This window comes from Sceloporus occidentalis, unplaced genomic scaffold (genome assembly GCF_023333645.1).
Source record: "Sceloporus occidentalis isolate IW3139 unplaced genomic scaffold, rSceOcc1.0.p SCAF_62, whole genome shotgun sequence".
Taxonomy (NCBI): Eukaryota; Metazoa; Chordata; class Lepidosauria; order Squamata; family Phrynosomatidae; genus Sceloporus; species Sceloporus occidentalis.
The window spans coordinates 2,355,139-2,374,276 of record NW_028317042.1 but is presented as its reverse complement, the minus strand read 5'-3'; the positions used below and the strand labels follow the sequence as shown (position 1 = coordinate 2,374,276).

The 19,138-nt window shown below is 36.7% G+C and overlaps 1 protein-coding gene across 1 annotated transcript in view; it reads right to left on the bottom strand.

Annotated features, from left to right (window-relative positions):
* LOC149287293 (anoctamin-2-like) overlaps window positions 1-19,138 on the bottom strand; it is an 81,860-nt gene that overhangs the window by 38,728 nt on the left and 23,994 nt on the right. Inside the window, exons 8-13 of the mRNA XM_089493012.1 lie at window positions 18,940-19,004; window positions 16,094-16,228; window positions 15,244-15,404; window positions 11,880-11,962; window positions 6,307-6,318; window positions 6,034-6,099 (exon numbers count right to left, since the gene is read on the bottom strand). Of these exons, the coding sequence (XP_089349138.1) occupies window positions 6,034-6,099; window positions 6,307-6,318; window positions 11,880-11,962; window positions 15,244-15,404; window positions 16,094-16,228; window positions 18,940-19,004 (522 nt within the window). The remainder of the gene's footprint in view (window positions 1-6,033; window positions 6,100-6,306; window positions 6,319-11,879; window positions 11,963-15,243; window positions 15,405-16,093; window positions 16,229-18,939; window positions 19,005-19,138) is intronic.

The window sequence follows — 19,138 nt, the reverse complement described above, 5'->3', positions numbered from 1 at the left end:
AAAGGGTGTTATTAAGGGGACTCTCATACCTAAGCAGCTTTACACTATGAACATAGAACACAGAAACGGACTAAATACTTACAGAGAATGCGCTATATAAATATCATTTTCCCTTTAAAAAAAATAAACTTCTTTTCACTTATAATAATCATTCCGATATGGGTCATCACAGCAACTTGACCTTGAAAGAGTGTGAATTTACAACACTCGGCATATGTACTTAATAACAGCTGTCACAATCTGATGGTTTTGACATGTGAGCCAGAAACCATCACAGATCAGATGTTGAATATATTACCGCGGGGACAGTAAAAAGATAATGGTATTGATTTTTCTATCGCAGTGTGTAGATGAGTCGTTTTCTGGTTTAAATGGAAAATACTGGAATTGTTTCCTGATTTCACAAAAGACGCAAAATGACCATTAATTACACGTGGCATGTACAATGTTTCGTGGTGCCTAAATGGTTAAACAGCCTCATGACAATTATAATTATCAAGTAGCTTAATGACTGGCGGTAAATCTTGGTAAAATTGTATATCGGTATTGTACTGTGGGTGGAAACAGTATTAAACTGCCATTGTTTATATTTATATTCAAAAAATAAAATATTAATTTATTATATTGACCCTAAACGCGTCTATATTATGCTTTTCATGTTCTAAATTACTTTACATCACTTACGTTACGTAGGAACTCTTGACCCCAATAACGAAATTGCTTTATCCACGATTAACAATTTTAGAGATGGTACTTATTCTATCTGCCTTGTCTTAATGAAAGATGGTTGTGACCTTGTAGGATTTGAGGCATTTGACTTTCAAAGATGTAAAGCTTTTTAGAAATGTAATCTTCTATCACGTGGAACATTTTAACTGATTATCTCCTTTAGATTTTCTTTTTAAGATTTCTTTAATTTTGTGGGGAACTGTTGCTGCCAAGGCTTTCACCTAAGGCCGGATTAAGGAGCTTTGGGATCTGAAGCAATTATTTAGGAAGGGCTCCTTCTATGGCCTTCTTCAGCCTTGTTCTCTGCTTTCTCTCTCCATGCAACCGCATGCACGCCTCACATCACCAAGTACAATGCCAAGCGTTGGATCAAATGGTGTAAAGCACTGGACTCTGGAGCAGTAGAAACCTGTTCTGTGGAGTGAGGAATCACGCTTCTCTTTTTGTCTGATGAGCGAGTCTGGGTTCCACGGATGCCAGGAGAACGTTACCTGCCTCACTGTGTTCTGCCAACTGGAAGGTTTGGTCTTTTTTCAGTGTTTGGTCCTTACTTCAAGACATTTTGAATAATACTATGCTTCCAACTTTGTGGGAACAGTTTGGAGAAGGCCCTTTTCTATTCCGGCATGACTGCCCCAGCGTACAAAGCAAGCTCCATAAAGACATGGTTGGGTGAGCTTTGCCTGGACATACTGTACATTTGTCTGGACTTTTCCCCCCTAGGTCAAAAGCTGCAAATATATACCAGTTTCTGGTTTCTCGTGGTTCTTTTCTAGGCATATTGTGCAATAGATCTACTATAAGTCAATAGTAAATGAGTTCAACCTTATTTTAACCCAGTATATCAGCATACTTGCCAACACAAAAAACATTTTAAAGAGTTTTCCAAAGATTCTCTGTGGTCATATGGCGATGTTCTAACAAATAAATGCTAGTAATGGGCTCTTTGTAGTAAAAGCACACTAGAGACCTTCAGGGTAGAGTTTGCATTCATTTCCTAATCCCTGGAGTTCTTAAGCAAATAAAATCGAAAGAAGTTAATAAATAAAATTTTAAGTGGTCTGTATATTTGTGGCTTGGTAATAACAGCTTATTGTCCACTTGTGTCTAATTACTTTAACAACAAAAACAAAACTACCCTCGAGGAAATCTTGGCATTTTCGAGTAGGACAATCACAGAGGAGTCAGGACAACAGCTGTGGAATGACAGCATCATTTATATTCCTCCTGTGAAACTCTACATATTGACGGGAGGAGTCTCGTCTAAGTGAGACATGTCAGCAGAGACTTGGAAGGACTATGGGTTATTGTATTAAGGCAAACTTAAGGATGGTCCAAATTTTAATAATTACATGATGAACGTGCTAAGAGTAGCCTTGAGTGCAATTAAAGTATCACTGTGGTCTTGTTCCAAGAGTCATGGATATGTTCCCAGTTGAATCAAGTTTCATATGATGACCCTCATAAAATAATAATATTGGCCGGTCATTACAAAGAGACCAAACTAGGCGGGCATTTCCAATAATGGGTATTTTAACGAATGTCAAACCAAATCATAGCTTTTCAAGGCATCAGTAACAGTTGGACCTTGCTTTAACTTTAACGCATTTATAGGAGGTTTGGATTATGGGTAAATGTTTTTTTTTTAAGAAAAATAGTTATTTTTATTGTCTAGATGTCTTTGTAAGATTTTTAACTTCTGTTGTAAAATATTTCTACGAAGAAAACAAATATTGCATTCCGTATGTCTACAGTAAAATGGTGGAAATAGAACACAGCCTTCCATAGTGGTAATGGGCCAGTTGGAGTGATCAGTCGTCTCTCCAGCGAGTAGTGTTGTTACCTGGAGTAATCATGCTCCTTGGTATACGACAGAGAGGCTACTACATCGCTGGACCTGCCGCCCTAGGCCATGTCGACATGGCCCAGAATACACCACTGATTGTACGCTTGTCTCAATATGTATTATTTGGGTAACATCCTTTAATGGAGTCGTTTAAACAATGCTATTGTGTGATCTGAATGATTTTTCAGATTATTCTATATGTTAACAGAAAGTGAAGACTCATATAGGCTTGCATGCTTCCCAGCATTCATTGCACACACCATGTGCAGAATTGGTAGAAGTCATCTCTCTTGTGGTTAAACAATTATTTAAATGATGCATATTTTTATATGATAGGATTTCTTGCCATGATGAATAAGCAGCATGAGCAACGAAGATTGTACTATAGCTAAGTGATAAGAATGCCTATTGCTACAGTATTTTGTGCAACATTGTCCATTGATTGCCTAAATTTAATATTTAGAACTTACTGGTGCATAGAATGTTTTAATGATAATAATAATAATTTTGTAAATTGGAATATAAAATAATCCAGTGCCAAAAGTGATGAAAATTTTGCCTTAAAGTAATAATCATTAACAGTAGTGAAAAAAATGCAAACAAGGTTCCTTGAAAGTTCACATTTTTTAAAGTTGTTTAAAATGAAATGGCTCCCATGGATCCTGAGGAATGGACATTTAAAATTCACCCAATCAATGAATTATTCAAATGGGACACATATTATATTTTAAATATATCACTGATTGATTCCATATTGAATGTTTTTCATTGATGTTGGGTGCAACTCAAGGGGACTGTAATTCTAAAGTCCAGAGGTTGTCTTGTACAAATGAACCAGAAAATAGAATACAGATTCTCAAGGAACAATCATCAATGGTAAACCGGTCTACATTCTGTAAATTTAGTGCTAATTACAGACATTTTGGAAACGTTTTATGTTGTGCTGAAATTAAGAACGGGATTGAACACTATAACCCTGCAAAGTAATATACTATTTTAAATTGAAATATATTAAATCATGAATTAATAATGAGTTTATGTATGAGCATATTTTTGTTATTTCAAGGCAGTTTATACAATCAAAAAAATCTACTATTTATATCTAGTTCTTTGTGTACAATTCACTTTTTAAATATTGATAAACTGAAGGCCATATGTTATATTTGCATGTATTTAAAAAAAAAAACATTAAAGAAGTCGTCTTCAACTGAAACTGTATGGATTCCTCCATTTTTTACTACTGAAGTCAACCATCAAAACTAGTCCCTAGTCCTGGGAAAAAGGGATTGTTTCAATTAGGCACTACCAAGGCAACAATATCAATGTCTTTAATGTGCTGAAGGTCCAACTGGGTATAGTTTTTTAGGATTACTAAATTAATATCCTTTATTTCAAATACTCAGGCTTGATTTTATATTAGGGTTTGTAGCCCAGGAGCCCATTAATGTATGGGGCATATACATCTTATATGTGTTAAAGGGAGTTATGATGTCAAATGCCGTGGTAAGCAGGAGATGTGTTTGTTATGTGAGCCCCTCTTCTTCTGTGTCGGTGTCTTTACCTCTGTAACTAGCTTAGTTTTCTCCCATTAAGTTTGCCTGTCTCTCTTTCCCCAGACAGATTAGAAAGATAGGGCTCTTTGTATTCTTAGTAATCTCCCAACACACTGGCCGATGTCACACACACACAATGTTGGGTGTATGGACCCAGATGCAGAGACTGAATAGTGAAAAGAAAGATCCGCGGGACTGACTCATGTAGATAGATCAACCGGGTCAACAACTAAATTAACTGGACAGCACAAAGCCTAATCAGTTGATGAAGCCGTGGAGGTCAGCCAGGTCAGCAATGGAGTCAACTGAACAGCACCAAGCCAAATGAGTCAGAAATCAAATAAGCTCCCAAACTACTCAACGAAACAATGCACCAGGTTACACCAATAAATGGCAATGATAAAATGATGGCCTGCAGATGAAGTAGCAAAGTCCGACGGACTTTAAGAGGTGGTGACATCGGAAAGCGCATATGCCTAGCAGAATGTGTGACATGAGGAAGGCCTGGATCCGGGCCTACTCATGATGAGGAGGAGTGAGCAAGGAAGGAAGCCACGGATGCTCGTGGTGCACTGCTGCGTCATAAGTAACTCAGGGCAGCCGATTAGCAATAGCTGTAGTGTGCAGGGCCACGTTACATGTATGCGTGCCAAGGGGTCCCAGGAGGCTTAATCTGGCACTTTGTCTAAAACTCCTGTCAAGAAAAGGTCCTAGTAACCACACAAATGGAGGCCCAGATTATATTACAACAGGAGTTCTAAAAATAAAAAATAAATGATTCTGGTTTACATTTTTAATACACGGTTAAAGCATACTGATGAATATCCGAAGAGCCTTAAGGGCTCAATGCCATCATAAAACATACATTTTGTTATTAGACGCAATCCACTTGATTGGTTATTTATAAATGAAGTAAAAAGACTACACACGGTGAACTTGGAAAAGGTTGTACTTTCTTTTTCACATGTATATTTTCACATTTTTTATTTTAGGAGCCTTCACGTTCCAGAGAGGCAGTTGCAAGGCTTTATATGTACAACCTCAATGGCGCATGCGTCTCCCTTAACAGCCTAATCCTATATTTTTGGTGGGAATTGTTATTTGACAATATTGATACATAGATAATTCCCAAGTCTTTGTCAACACATCTCATGGGTAAAAAAGTTACACTTCCCCACATGTCTGGAAGTGGATACTGTCCCACATGGATGACATCATATTGAACCAATGTTGATCACCATAATCGGTTACCAGATGTCTCTGGGTCATAAAAGAAATCTAAGACCTTTTTTTTTTTTTAACTACACCCTCATTTATTTCTTGGACTTTAGATACATGTTTCATACAGAAAGAGTCCTTATGTCCCAGATTCTGGTTGTAAAGTTCTTGGAAAACCAGATATACACATTTTTCGACTGTAAATCCGGATTTATCTGGTAACCTTATCCTTAATGTATGACTAAGAGACCTCTGGAAATTGTTCATTTTCATTATAGGGTTTGTGTTGTTTTTGAACATGAACCCATGGTAATAGTTCTTAAAGGGTATTGTGCAATCTTATTAAAAGAGGTCCTATACATTCAGACATTCCACATTTAACAGCTCAATATTAAATTATTATTAAATATATATATATTTTTTATTATTTTTGTTTTATTTTTATTTTTTTTATTATTATTATTATTATTATTATTATTATTATTATTTTTTAATGCACCTGTAAGCTGGTAAAAGGAGCACCCAGAATCGGTATAAAAATTACCCCATTAAGTCACCATTCTGCTTGTATCTGCTTATCTATATCAGTAACAACTATCAGACAGCACAAAATAAGAATTTCATTGAATTAAGAAAAAAGAAAAACATTAATTCTGCTTCAAAATGATAGAAGAAAGATGTACGTACCACAGTGTTTTTAGATTTCTCTCTCATTAAAAGTAACTTGGTTTCATATTCAGGTCTTGGATGTTCCTACAGAGGAAAATAGAACATTGTGAGAATATTAAGATCCGCAAAGTAGTTAATTTTTCCCAAACACGATCAACATAGACAACATTGAGGCACAAATCAGTATCGGTGGTAATACCATAGGACACAATTAAACACAGCCACTAGAATCGGAGGTACCAAACACTTGGGGACACTCAGAGGTCTAACGAAAGGGAAAGTGTGCCAAACCTTTATACGCTCCTTGGTGCATATTGTTGATGATGAAAAAGGAGAAAAATATATATTATAAATATACGCCAAGCAGGAAAAAAAAAATAGATCATTTTCACAAAAGCCAAAAAAAAACTAAAAATCCTTATCGGAATGAAGGAAGGTCAACAATAGCGGTGGGGGTTATAATGAGGGGGGTTGTAAAGAACAGTTATGAAGAAACAATTGGGGGATTAAATCAGGTGCATTGTAACTTGAAATCATGAACTTGATTATGCATTAAAAAGGGCCTACTCCAATGAGCTTATTTTATAAGAAATGACTGGTATAATGCATAGTTCAAGGTTTGAGTTGACTTTCAAGAAGCCTCGATGATCCCTTCTGGTGGGAGAAGCTCACTGGATTTGATTCTTTATAATGCATAGTCAAAACATTTTGTTTAGTGAATAAACCCCCTTTTGTCTGACTTCTTGGTGCGGCTTACCCGCCATGTTCTAGAGGGGCAGTAGAAGACCAAGTCGGCAATGTACTAAGATAAGCAACGTGAAGCACGGAAGGGTATAGACAAGCAGGACAGCAGATAACACATGAATCTCAATAAAGCAGTCTACAGAAAGAGACAGCCTTCTAAACATAACTAGCAGCAAGGTAAAAAATGGGAAGTAAGGGAACATCACAGATACAAAAAAAAGTATGTTTAGGACTGAGCCGACGGCTACGCGTCAGATGCTTAGACGGAGAATTTCAGACATACTGTACAATTTGAATGACAACAAATAAGAGAACAAATTCCTCGTTGGATGAATCGTGCAGTGGTTTACTATACAACATGCTAAGGTTCCAAATGAGTTTTCTGATCATACCACAGCCATTAAGATTTCTCCTGTTCACGCCATAAATTGCTAGACTATGTAGAATGCACTGGCTATCTTTGTGTCCTCTTTTATAGTATCCTATTATCCACTACAGCTGGAAGAGAGAACAAGTTTCACCCCAACGTTTGTGGAACTATGTTGTACAAATCTTCATAAATTGCATTATATTCTTGCTCCTCATTAGACACCCCTCTGTCTAAAAAAGGAACCAAGTGAAGGAGCGCACTCTGCTGGTAATGTAGGCTAAATGGATGTAGGCTTGTAAATCAGGTCTGTTCACAATATTAAGAGCTTAAAGTCGTAAGTTAGGTAGCTAAAACATGGCGCATGGCCCAGGGCAACCCAACCCTATCTTGGACAGTAAAATATAGTTGATGAAAGCGTTATAGGTCATATATGTTTTATTAGGCTCAGGTTCCTCTTTGAGTCCCGTGGCCACTGAGGTCTTTTTGAGGAACCCTCATTAACTGTAGAAGGCTCGTAAGGAAAGACAGTCAAGTCCCTGAAACGGCAACCCTTGCCAGACTGTACCCGAAAAGTAACGGGGTAGTCAACCTGCAATCACCTTGTTATTCACCTATACCTGTAAATCTTACTATACTGCAAAAAAAAACAAAAAAAACACATAAACTTAGCACTTAAAAGGATAGTCTAAGGTCCCCAAGACCGACCCCATACTTTAATATACATTCCTTCAAACAATCTCCGGCACACACAGTAGCCATGGGGCAAATTTGCTGAAGCCCCCCATGCATTTTCAAAAGGAACACCATGAACATTTAGAAGGTCTGTACAGTTCATGGACAATGTCTTGCGGGTCCATTTAAAAAGTAAAACACATTTACCCCTTACAAGTAATTTCGTCTATTACAAGCAGATCGCGGGTATTGCTTTCTGGGATGCTATTCTGACACGTAACGTAATCTGAAGTTATGTCATGTAGGATGTAATATCGGGGGTACTATTCTACAGCAGACCAATCTGTGTAGGAAGATTCTAACTGAACATGTGGGAATAAGCTCATTAAAAAAGCCACGGGGGGGGGGATTGCATGTTTAAACTTGACAATGCTTGCAGACTCATAAAATTCTATTAAAATACTTTTTTTTTCTTCCAGATTATATCCACTCATAAATAAGAAAACACTGCTTTTCAACAGACACCCTAAGGCACTGTACCGTGGCCTTTTTAATAATTTAAGAGCAAAAACAAATACCCATTTAAAACGCATAAATATTAATGCAAAACTAAAATCATGTGTAATTTGCAATAACAAACTTTGTGTAGTTTATTTTTACATACACACGCCAGGTTTAAGTATGAAACGCCTTAGATGGTTATTAAAAATTAAAAAGGTAATGTTTGTCCAAAAGCTGAAAAGTCTTAAACCTTATTAACCCCTTAATGACAAAACCGGTACATGTACGGGCTCAAAAGGCATTGTTTTCAATGGGTTTAGGGACCGCCCATTGTCCTTAAGGGGTTAAAAAGTTAACATGGCATATAGACATTTTTTCTGTTGATCGGCGTATGATGCACCATAGATGCCCACATACAGGGCGGCCCACCTTGGACAGACCCAACTGCTGAGCTAAGAAAGCAGTGGGGCCACATAAAGGTGTTAGGTGTGATGATAGAATTAGGTGTGATAATAAAGTAAGATGTAATAGAGTGTATATATGTGTGTTAATGTGAATGTGTGTTACAGTGGGTATGTAATTTTTTGGGGGGGCAAGGGGCCGGGTGGCCACTCGGCTTTACCTGTCTCCCAGGTTAGAAAGTGCCAGCACTCCCCTACTGAGCTCCTGGAAAAGAAGGACATCAGGAGAGGATTGAGAAACAGGGGGGGGTTTGGGTCGCAAACATGGACTCTCCATCCTAAAGAGGGACACTTGGGAGGTATGGATGCACTTTTACATTTTCATTTTAGTTTAAAACAGATGACGGCCGAATGATCCAAAATGTTACATAGCAACTAATGCAAAGCCTGCTTAACAATTTGGTTTAATTACTTATCTTTGCAACAAACTTGGAAACGAAACATTGTTTTTGAGACACATTGATGTAGCAATGCCGAATCTCTGAGGCCTCTTTGTTTTGCTGTGATTATAGATTGCACAAGGGAGCGGTGGAGAACTTTTCCTTTAAAGTAATTAACATTGTTTCCCTTCGGCCTCATTTTACTTCTACTCGCTCTGCCACAAAGTCCCAGACTCCACTAAAAGTTACTAATATCAGTTGGGAGGCAGCAATAAGGAAGGCTTTGTCGCCTCCTATGCGTCAGTGAAGCATCACACAGACAGAACAAAGTTATATAAAATACTCTGCTAACTTTACCAAGTAGATGCTGTAGTGCAGCAGACACTCGCCAGAATAAAAGGGTCTAATAGCGAGTTGAGGTGGGATGGTGAATTTAATCTCAACACATGTTGAGATTAATGGAGCGCCATCCCTTGTGAGCTTGTCAGAGCCTCAAATGTCGGCAATATGTCCAGAAATTAAATGAAATATGTTCTGCGCAAGAGATCTAACAATCAGCTCCAGATCTATGGGTTTGGTCTTCAGCGGTGAGGCTCTCATTAATGTGGTATGGTTGGGAGCAATCTAGGTGAGTAAAGAGGTCCACGTCTGGGCTCGGTGTGACAGGGATAATCCCAAGAGATCTCCAAAGGGAAAAAAATATGTACTAAGAGGTATAAGACTTGGTCAATCATGAAGTGACAACTTAACAGCCTCTTCTACAAAATGTCCCCACTCTGAGAGTCTCATATTTTAGCTCACTTATGTCAATACAGAGGAAAATCGCCATCACATTTAGGTTCTGAACTCCCCTTAACATACTATAGCCCAATCGGTGCAATTGTTTTAGAGATATTTTGTTCAGGGAGGCTGAGACGTGTCAGTGTGGCATAACGAAATACCCTTCAACATTTAAGGTGTTCAAACCAGGGCTTTATTGGTGGACAGAGCTATTTGCAGTTAGTTGCTGAAAGCTAAGATGCCTGCATCCATGGTATACACATAAACTGGACTTCTAATGCACATATATTGTTTATCTTTTGTCATTAACACCATTACATAGGTTTATTTAAAGTTTTCAGTGCTCTGAAATACCTCTAACACCTCTCAGTAAGCATGCTATAGGGACACTCCAGTCATAATATGTCCTTTCATGCCACTGACCGACATCACTCCATGCACACCCAATCTGAGGTAGATGGGTGTTACAATGTGTACGGCCACAGGCTGGACATGCCTGGCCACACGCTACATGTAGAATGATGGCTGTCATATCCAGCCATTGGCCATGCTGAGGTCATTAGGTGGCCATTGCCTTCAAGTTCCAGGGCTGCTTCATTATCCTCCACCCCATGTATCTGCCTATTTCTACGTACCTAGGCTTGCAGAAGATGTGTTTGGCCAAACATATATCCTTTAAGCCATCGAACACACACACACACTATTTACTTATCGCCAAAGCAGAAGGCATGCATGCATAGAAGGCTCTCCCATGGAACACAGCCACAAGTGGTATGAAAACAAGACCGTAGAAGGAGACTGTATGCTGCAGCTCTTGAACTGCAGCTTCTCCTTAAGGTAAAATCTTTATTTGTTTTTCCATAAAGGTTGAAGAAAACATATGAATAATTATAAAAAATATGTAGTATTGTAGATATTGGAAGCCAAATGGGAATTAAAAAATATATAATACATGTTATTTGTTTGCTTATACTGTCTTTACAATTAAAATGAAAAATTGTTAGATTTAACATGGATGAAATAAAATAAATAAATACAATAATAATACTGTTAATAGTGTTAATAATAATAATAATAATAATAATAATAATAATACTGCAAACACCTAAGGCTACTTTAACCACTAGAGAATATAAAATTTGCCAGTATATGAGTTTTAAAAAAAAGTTCAGCTAAATTACAGGTCTCATTTTTTAACCTAATTTGGGTTATATAAAGTTGATTTTGATACCTGGTCCATTCTAATATATTAATGCTGCATATAATTACATTATCCTTATTACAATTTTACAATACAATATATTATTACAAACATTTCCATATATTTTCATATTATTTGAATTCATCTAAAAATGAGCTATAGAAATATAGAAAAATAAGTATATCTATCTATCTCTAGAGCGTAATCTTGTGAGCAGAGTCCTCTCTATCTAATGTACGGATTTGTTTTGGTCTGTCAATTCTAGTTTTGCCATACCCTTTGAATGTGTCTATTGTAGGAAATGCTGTGTAAATTGTTGGCGCTATACGAACACAAGACGTATTATAGATATATCGCTAGCCAAACAGGAAAATAAATTAAAAAAATATATAATACATGTAATATTTTTCTCATGCTGTCTTTACAATAAAAATGAAAATTGTTAGAAATAATAAAAAAAATAAATACATTAATAATAATAATAATAATAATAATCTATACAGCAAAAATGTATTCTAGGAGATGAGTTTTACCTCCAAACTCAGTTTCTAAATGGACCACACAAAAACACAGTATCTACTGAACTTTATTTCTCTAAAGGGGTCTGCCATTCTAGTTTCCACCACCTCCACTTATAAATCATCATATGTGGCAAGCAGTATTTGCCCCAAGGTACAAAATAAGCAAGCTCCATCAAAGGACAGTCTTAGCGAAAAAGTTAATACATTAGGATATAAATATCTTAAAACACTTACTTCTTCTTCTTCCAAACCAGTGAGATCCCAGAAGTAGCTCAGACGCATTTGTAAGCGTTTCCAGTGCTCAAGAAATAACGTAGCTGAAAATGATAAAAAAGAAAGGTTGAAAAACCAATATATTAAACGCTGCCAAGTAGAACTTTATAAGTAGATTTTGGTAGTAGAGACTCAAAATTCTTCTGCATGAAGTCCACTGGCACCCTCTATTGTTAATATATACAGGGTCTGTCTGCGCAAGGCTCAAAGAAATCAAAAAAGTTACATAACTTGAGTTGCTGGGTCTTGGGGTGAAGGGGCAGATTTTCAGGGTCACACAGTCTGGAGCTGACTCCTTCCTAACCTACACTGCTGTGATCAAGACTCCCAATTGGTGCGTTTGGCTACCATTATGTCATGGCTGATGTCGCTGCTTGAACGCAGGTGACCTAATATGCTGTATCTTTAAAGGATGACAAGGCAAGGTTTCCATGAGGACAGGTATTAGTCTGTCTAATATTGGATAACACATTTATTCAGTGACTATGATCTGAATTGTAGATTCAAGGAAAACCCAATGGTTTTCAGCTCTAAATTGCAAAGTTTAATTTATTTTTTATTTTCCTTCCCTGCCTTCCTTAAAAAAACTCCAGCTGGAAAAATCAAATCAGTTTTATAACTTTTCAATACATATATATATATATATATATATATATATATATATATATATATATATATAATTTTCTATTATTATTATTATTAATTTATTTTATTATTATTATTATTATTATTTTTATTTTTTTTAGACATACTTATTAATTTTACAGTATATGGCAAAATGATAAACCTGATGGGATCAATACACTTTTTGCGTCAAAAATCAAATCTGTAATGAAATATGTAAATCAGATGTGTGATCTTGTTCTATTAGCCATAGCCAGCCATTGGTCGTGCATACGTCGTTAGGCAGCCAGCAGCCTTAAAGTGCCGGAGCTCATTATCCACACTCACACCCTGTGCAGGACAGCCGATATTTGAGAACGTTGCCGACACAGAGCCGACAAATGTTTTATAAGAAAGTAATCTCAAAGATTTTCCGAAGTAATTAGCCTAAATAATATGTTAAATTACCTGTTAAGAATTATTCTCCATAGACATACACCTATAACCATGTTTTTATCTTAAAGGGTATCCATCATACATCATATTAAGGTATTCTAGAAGCTTTTTGCTAGGGACAAATAGGAAGGAATATCCAGCTGCTTTTAAATGTGGAAATAGATTTTTGAAGATAAATGATAATTCAGCAAAAACAAAGCACGATTCCAGATGTTATGTATTTTTAGTGTATTAAATTTTAAGTAATGTCAAAAATACTGCAAAAAAATCAACATTCTTTTAGGTTGTTTTTTTTAAATCACAATAAACAGATTCCTAAAATTTTACGGGAAGAATCTACTTAAATAGGTAAGACTACCCAGGATGTTCCAGATGGCTCGAAAATTGTATTTTTATTGGACTCGATTCTGTGAGCTAAGGAGTTCTGCGACCATCTCACAAATTAGGAACACACCACCCGACCACTCGATAGGGTACTAGACGCCACGTGAGGCCATTTTTATACATATAACAGCAAAAATTAACCTGTCTTCGACATGGTTTTATGATGTGTATGGTAAAAAAATGACACAAGACTGGTAATGGGATACACTGGTTATGGTTAGGTTAATGGTATGAAGCCAATGAGCTTTTAACTCTTAAGGACAATAGGCGGTCCCTAAACCCATTGAAAACAATGCATTTTGAGCCCATACATGTACGTGTCATTAAGGGGTTAAAGTCATTGGCGATACACTGATTATATGAGAACCCTTCTAATGAGATGAAGATTCAAGAAGCTAAGTAGAACTTTCACAAAAACTACAAAAAGGCTAACAAAAGGTCCAGGTGGGGTGTTCTTTTTTGGGTTGGTTTCCCGAGCCTTCAAAAGACAGGGAACATACACTCCAACTATTGTAATATGATAGCGCTGCAATTATCAATGCTTTTTAACAAACTGTCTGCTCTCCGAGAGAATAAAGAAAGCCTCTGTATGAATGCAATCTACCGCAGGAAGAAAAAAAAAACACATTAGACTAAGTCAACAAAACGAAGCTGGCATGGCATACTGGGCCGATCTTGAAGTATACACGTGAGTAATAATGAATGAGAGTTTTCCTGCGCTGCTACGTACAACAAAAGGCTATCCAGTGAAGCCATGGCTCAGGACGGATGGGATAGGACAGCTCAGTTCTTCGCAGGACAATGGAGCTGTCAGTCATGGGGCAGAGCGTTGGATATCTATAGGGTGTTCTGTTACAGGCCGAGTACCTGAATATCTTGTCATGTCATGCTCACAATTCCAGAAAAGCCATGGCAAATTACAAAATATATCATTTTTACATGTTTTTAGAATCTTTGTTACGTTTTAGAGATAGAAGTTGTACAGTTGGCTTGTTGAAGGCTTTACTCGAGTGTCATTTTATTATTTGTGGCTATGGTTTCATGTATGTATCAGCAACCTACTTTATGTTGGTACTATGGTAATCCGCCATCTTAACTCCCTTTCCACTGTCCATCTGTGGTGGCTCTCTTTGTAAAGGAGGAGACCTTGAGGGCAGTAAATAGATATTGATATGCTAGCTCTCCCATCTTGTGTCACAGATCCCAGTTTCCATGAGTTAATATAGTTCTTCCCTTCTAAACGACCAGGACAATTGCATTGACAAAAAACAAAAGCTATTGGTTGTTTTAATTTGAATGCTATGAAAGAGACGTTTCCTTTTTAACCACATCCCCCTGATTTGGTATAAAAATGAGAGCCTTCAGAAGGTGTGAGAGTAGATCTCTTGGTTTTTCATTTGTGCTGATTGGTTGGAATGAGAGCAGATACCTCTCTGAGGGGTAAATTGTACATTTATTAAATAACTGTGAATATTCAATAAAGTAGAAATTAACAAAACTGAATCATTTAAAAAGAGAGAATATGTGCAAAAAAAGAGAATATGGGAACTATTAAAGGTAATTCTAGAATGCAGAAGAGATCCTCTACTCTACTGCTTATTGGATTTTCTTCTCTTGGAGTTGATTTCTATTTTTTTTAGCTTCCGATATCCAGCGATGGCATGAATGTCCTGTCCTTCTACAGGTTAACATGAGTGCTTTCCTGCCCTCCTATTGGTTAATGTTTGAAATGAGATAATATCCATGTCTAATTCAACACAAATACTAAATAGTACAATTGTTGTTTTTTTTATTATTATTTCTTCTGATTTCCCACTTTTTTATCAAAATACCAGTTAACTTTTACTGCAAGGGATTACTGTTTTTCCTCTACTGTACCTACCCCACAGAGCCATGAAGACAGAGAAGAAGACAGTGGCTGGGTTGTCGAATAGATGACTGGCTCGAGCTGTCCCACACGCTGTGCTTAGATTCCAGTAGTCGCACGACTTGTCACACAGAGGGCACATTGTAAAGCTGTGTTCGTGATCACACATTTCTTTACTGCAAACAGAAAGCCCGACATGACTTAATACGCCGCGGGCTATTGTTCGGGATCAGAATCTCGAACCCACGCTTGACTTAGAACACTACTACTCGCTTGGTTTACACACTAAACATACGGTAAAGGAGAACGGTCACATTCCTGATTATTCCTGATCCTAATTCATAACCTAAATACAACATATTAAACATTTTTATTTGTTTACGCAAAGCCGATTATTCACTTTCCCCAAACTCTACATTTCGCACTAAATAAGCCCAGTTAACCATATTTACAGATTAAAATAAGCAATATTTATATAATAAAAACCCACATTAGGTGTATATTATGGGAGTATCCTCATATGTTCTCGGGAACCCCATAATTATCCCTCCTCATTAATTTATCTCTCCACTGTTGTTAATTCGGTGTTTTAGGTTGGTGAGTAGGAGAAAGAGAACTTCAGGACACCACATTGATTAGATAATGAACATTTGCCCCTATTTTAATTCTTTGTGTATTTCTATCACACAGAGACAGCTTTGGCTATTAGTTTATCACACTTGAATAGCATTTCTCTGATTATTAAGAGACTTCTTCTTGGTGTCCATGCCATGGTTAAGCATGGAGCTGTGGTGTTATCTACACTTTCTTATGTTAGCACGCAGTAATACCATACATCAGTTTATGTCGAAGGTTCGTTCCTTACCTAGGGATGTCAGCATCAACAGTGCCACAACCGTACAGGAAAACTATAATTCCAACTACAGAGGCGGGGATGAGCAGCCATGTATATAGACCAAGCCAGGCAAAGTAGAGTCCAATTTTTTCACCAAAATACTTTCTGAAAATAAACAGATTAGAGAAAACTGGGGGGAAAAATATATTACAAGACAAGAGAAGATATGCACCAGTCTTCAAGTGCTGTATTAACCCCTTGATGACAAAGCCCATACATGTACGGGCTCAAAATGGGTTTAGGGACCGCCCATTGTCCTTAAAACTGAAAACGTTCAACACAATAACACTTAAAGGAGCCAGGTAGATAAATAGTCATTTCTCATCGCCTTGAAAATCTGATACTCCAACTGGCTGGTAATCTCTATAATTTATATTGAATATAGAATAGCAACTGCTGTGAGAGGAGTAACTTCTTAACATTTCGAGCTTTCACTAGCCGTGTGTAATGATACATGATCAAGAGCCACAGCTAAACATCTCAACTCGTCTGTCACCAGAAATGTTCCAGTTCCTCTTTCCACTTCTCAGATCTTATCTCTCAGGCTCGAAACATCGGATACAGTTTCCCGGACAGATGTTATGGTTGCTGTGCCAACTTCCCAAATAATTAACCATGCAAATCATTTTGGTGCCTTTCCTAGCTATGTTTGAAACGTTTGCATCTGCTAAATTGTACATTTCTGTGCGTGGAAAAAAAAAACCCCTATCGTTGTCCCTAAAGATTTTTCTTTTTTGCGACTATGCCTTATAAGAATTCAGGAGAAATACATATGGACCTATCATGTATATAGTCAGAAACAACATGGGAATAGTTTTCTAGTGTAGATAAGAGCAATGTTGGTCTTCTGGACCTTGTGGCTTCCATCACGAGCCATAAATTATTCACAATACAGGTTATTTAGCAAGTAGATAAATAAATATTGCACAACATTAGTTGAGTACAAATGCCACATGAAGCTTGTTGTCTTGCAGGCGTAATTGTGTGCTTATGGTAGGTCTGCTTTTGTTTTGATAAATTTGTCAAGTAGAACCCAAAATAGAAGAATGTTGTAATAAAGAGTAGCTGGTTTTTACCATAGGTGAAAAGGAAATATTGGACCATTGTATGCATAGATGGTGTTTTTGAATGTATGGAAGCAACACTTTATCACAACCTCAGTGTTTATTGGACAAGATCCGACATTTTGTAGGACGTGCCAGTTACTATTCTCTTTGAGACAGATTACAAAAATGGAACTCCGACACAAACGGCATACACAAACTGTGTGAAATTGAAATAATAATTACATTTAGCTTCATATTGTAAATGGAATCTTGACGGGCTTCACCTGGTTGGTATTTTTAATCTCTGGGGAGTGGGTGTTTGGGCATGCCCTACACCCAGGCCAGGGTCCATCAACGGTCTCATGGAAAGCATCATGGGGCTTAAAAATGTTCAACCCAAAAACACCTTGTAGCCTACCCCTGGAAATCACCAAAAGGTATCCTTTGCTCATTAAGTCTGCTTTCATGGTAATTAACTATTTAGCTTCGCAATGAGGCTTCTTCTTCCACTAAAGAAGGAGTTAGGAGGGTTGTGGTTGCAATAAAGCAACCGTCACTATTCAAAAGGGGTCAGCTGGCCCTGCCTAAAGCATAATTCCATAAGACAGGTGATTTTTCAAGCAAGATAGGTAAAATGGGGTTGTGCCATCATAATGCTGCATAGTAATTAGTGAGTTCAAATACTCAATTTTCCTGTAAACTCCAGCTTTAATGAATAAAATGAAGAACACGAATATTACATTATTGTGTCATATAAGTAACATTTCCAATAGTAAATTGAAAGCAGTGCCCTCGTTTTTAATTTTCCTTTCTTTCACCTACAAGCGGAGAATATCTGGGGAATTCTCATTGTGCAAAGCTGCATATTATCACTACAGACAATGGGAATCCTGGATCAGCTTTCCCACAGGGGAATACGGAAGTGCGAAGAAGAAACTCTTCAAGCAAAGCACGTGCTGTTGTTTTTTTATTCAACCAAAATTAAAGCAGTAATATTCAGTAATATATATATATATTAAATAAATAATATATAAATATTACATTTTAATTTATTCTTAGAATAAAATAATAGTAACAGGTCATATTTGCTTAGAATTTTTAGCGTACCACTCACTTCTGGATTGTGTTCACTATATATATATACTCAAAAACAAAAATCCATCAAAGCTACAGAAACACGGATATATATTGTGGCAATCAATGTAAGCAATAATTAGTGAAACATGCTTTGATTTATTGCATTTATTTTGAGTTATATTACTAATCATTTGAATTGTGCCAGGAATTTTTATGTCATTTGTACCATGAATGCCGCAATACCTTTGCCTAGAGCAGTGCAGACTATTATCTATATAAATAATAATAATAATAATAATAATAATAATAATAATAATAATAATATCTATATAAGTGTGTATATAAACATTTGTAATCTGTTTCATATATCCCTTTTGTTTCTAATTTAGTATAATACGTAACTGTATTAATCTCATATTATCCTGGGCACTGGCTTCCAACTTGCACATTTACAGTAGCATTCTATAAAAATTAAAAGTAGTCGAACTAAGGAAATTTCCTGTAATTCGATGGGAGAAAGGTCAATAGGAGTGTGAATTCCAGGAAATTATTCGGAAAGGAAATCAGCCATCATTGGCTTATCATATACCGTCTAGGGAATCTACTAAAACACGGAATACAGTCCTCCTTTTTGGTTATTTATTATAAACTGATATATTGTATTTTCATATTAAAATATGTGGAGTTTATTACCTTATGAGATCAATAGGTTGATATTTGTAAAATGCTCCATATCTGGCCCATTCCCGGTGTAACAACTAAATACAAAAGAGAAATACACAAGTTTAATTTTGTGAAAAACCTCTAGGTGTAACTAGATAAAGGTTTTAGTTTTGTATTAGTTAACATACCTGCCAACGTAATTTCGTAATATTTCACTAAATATTAAATA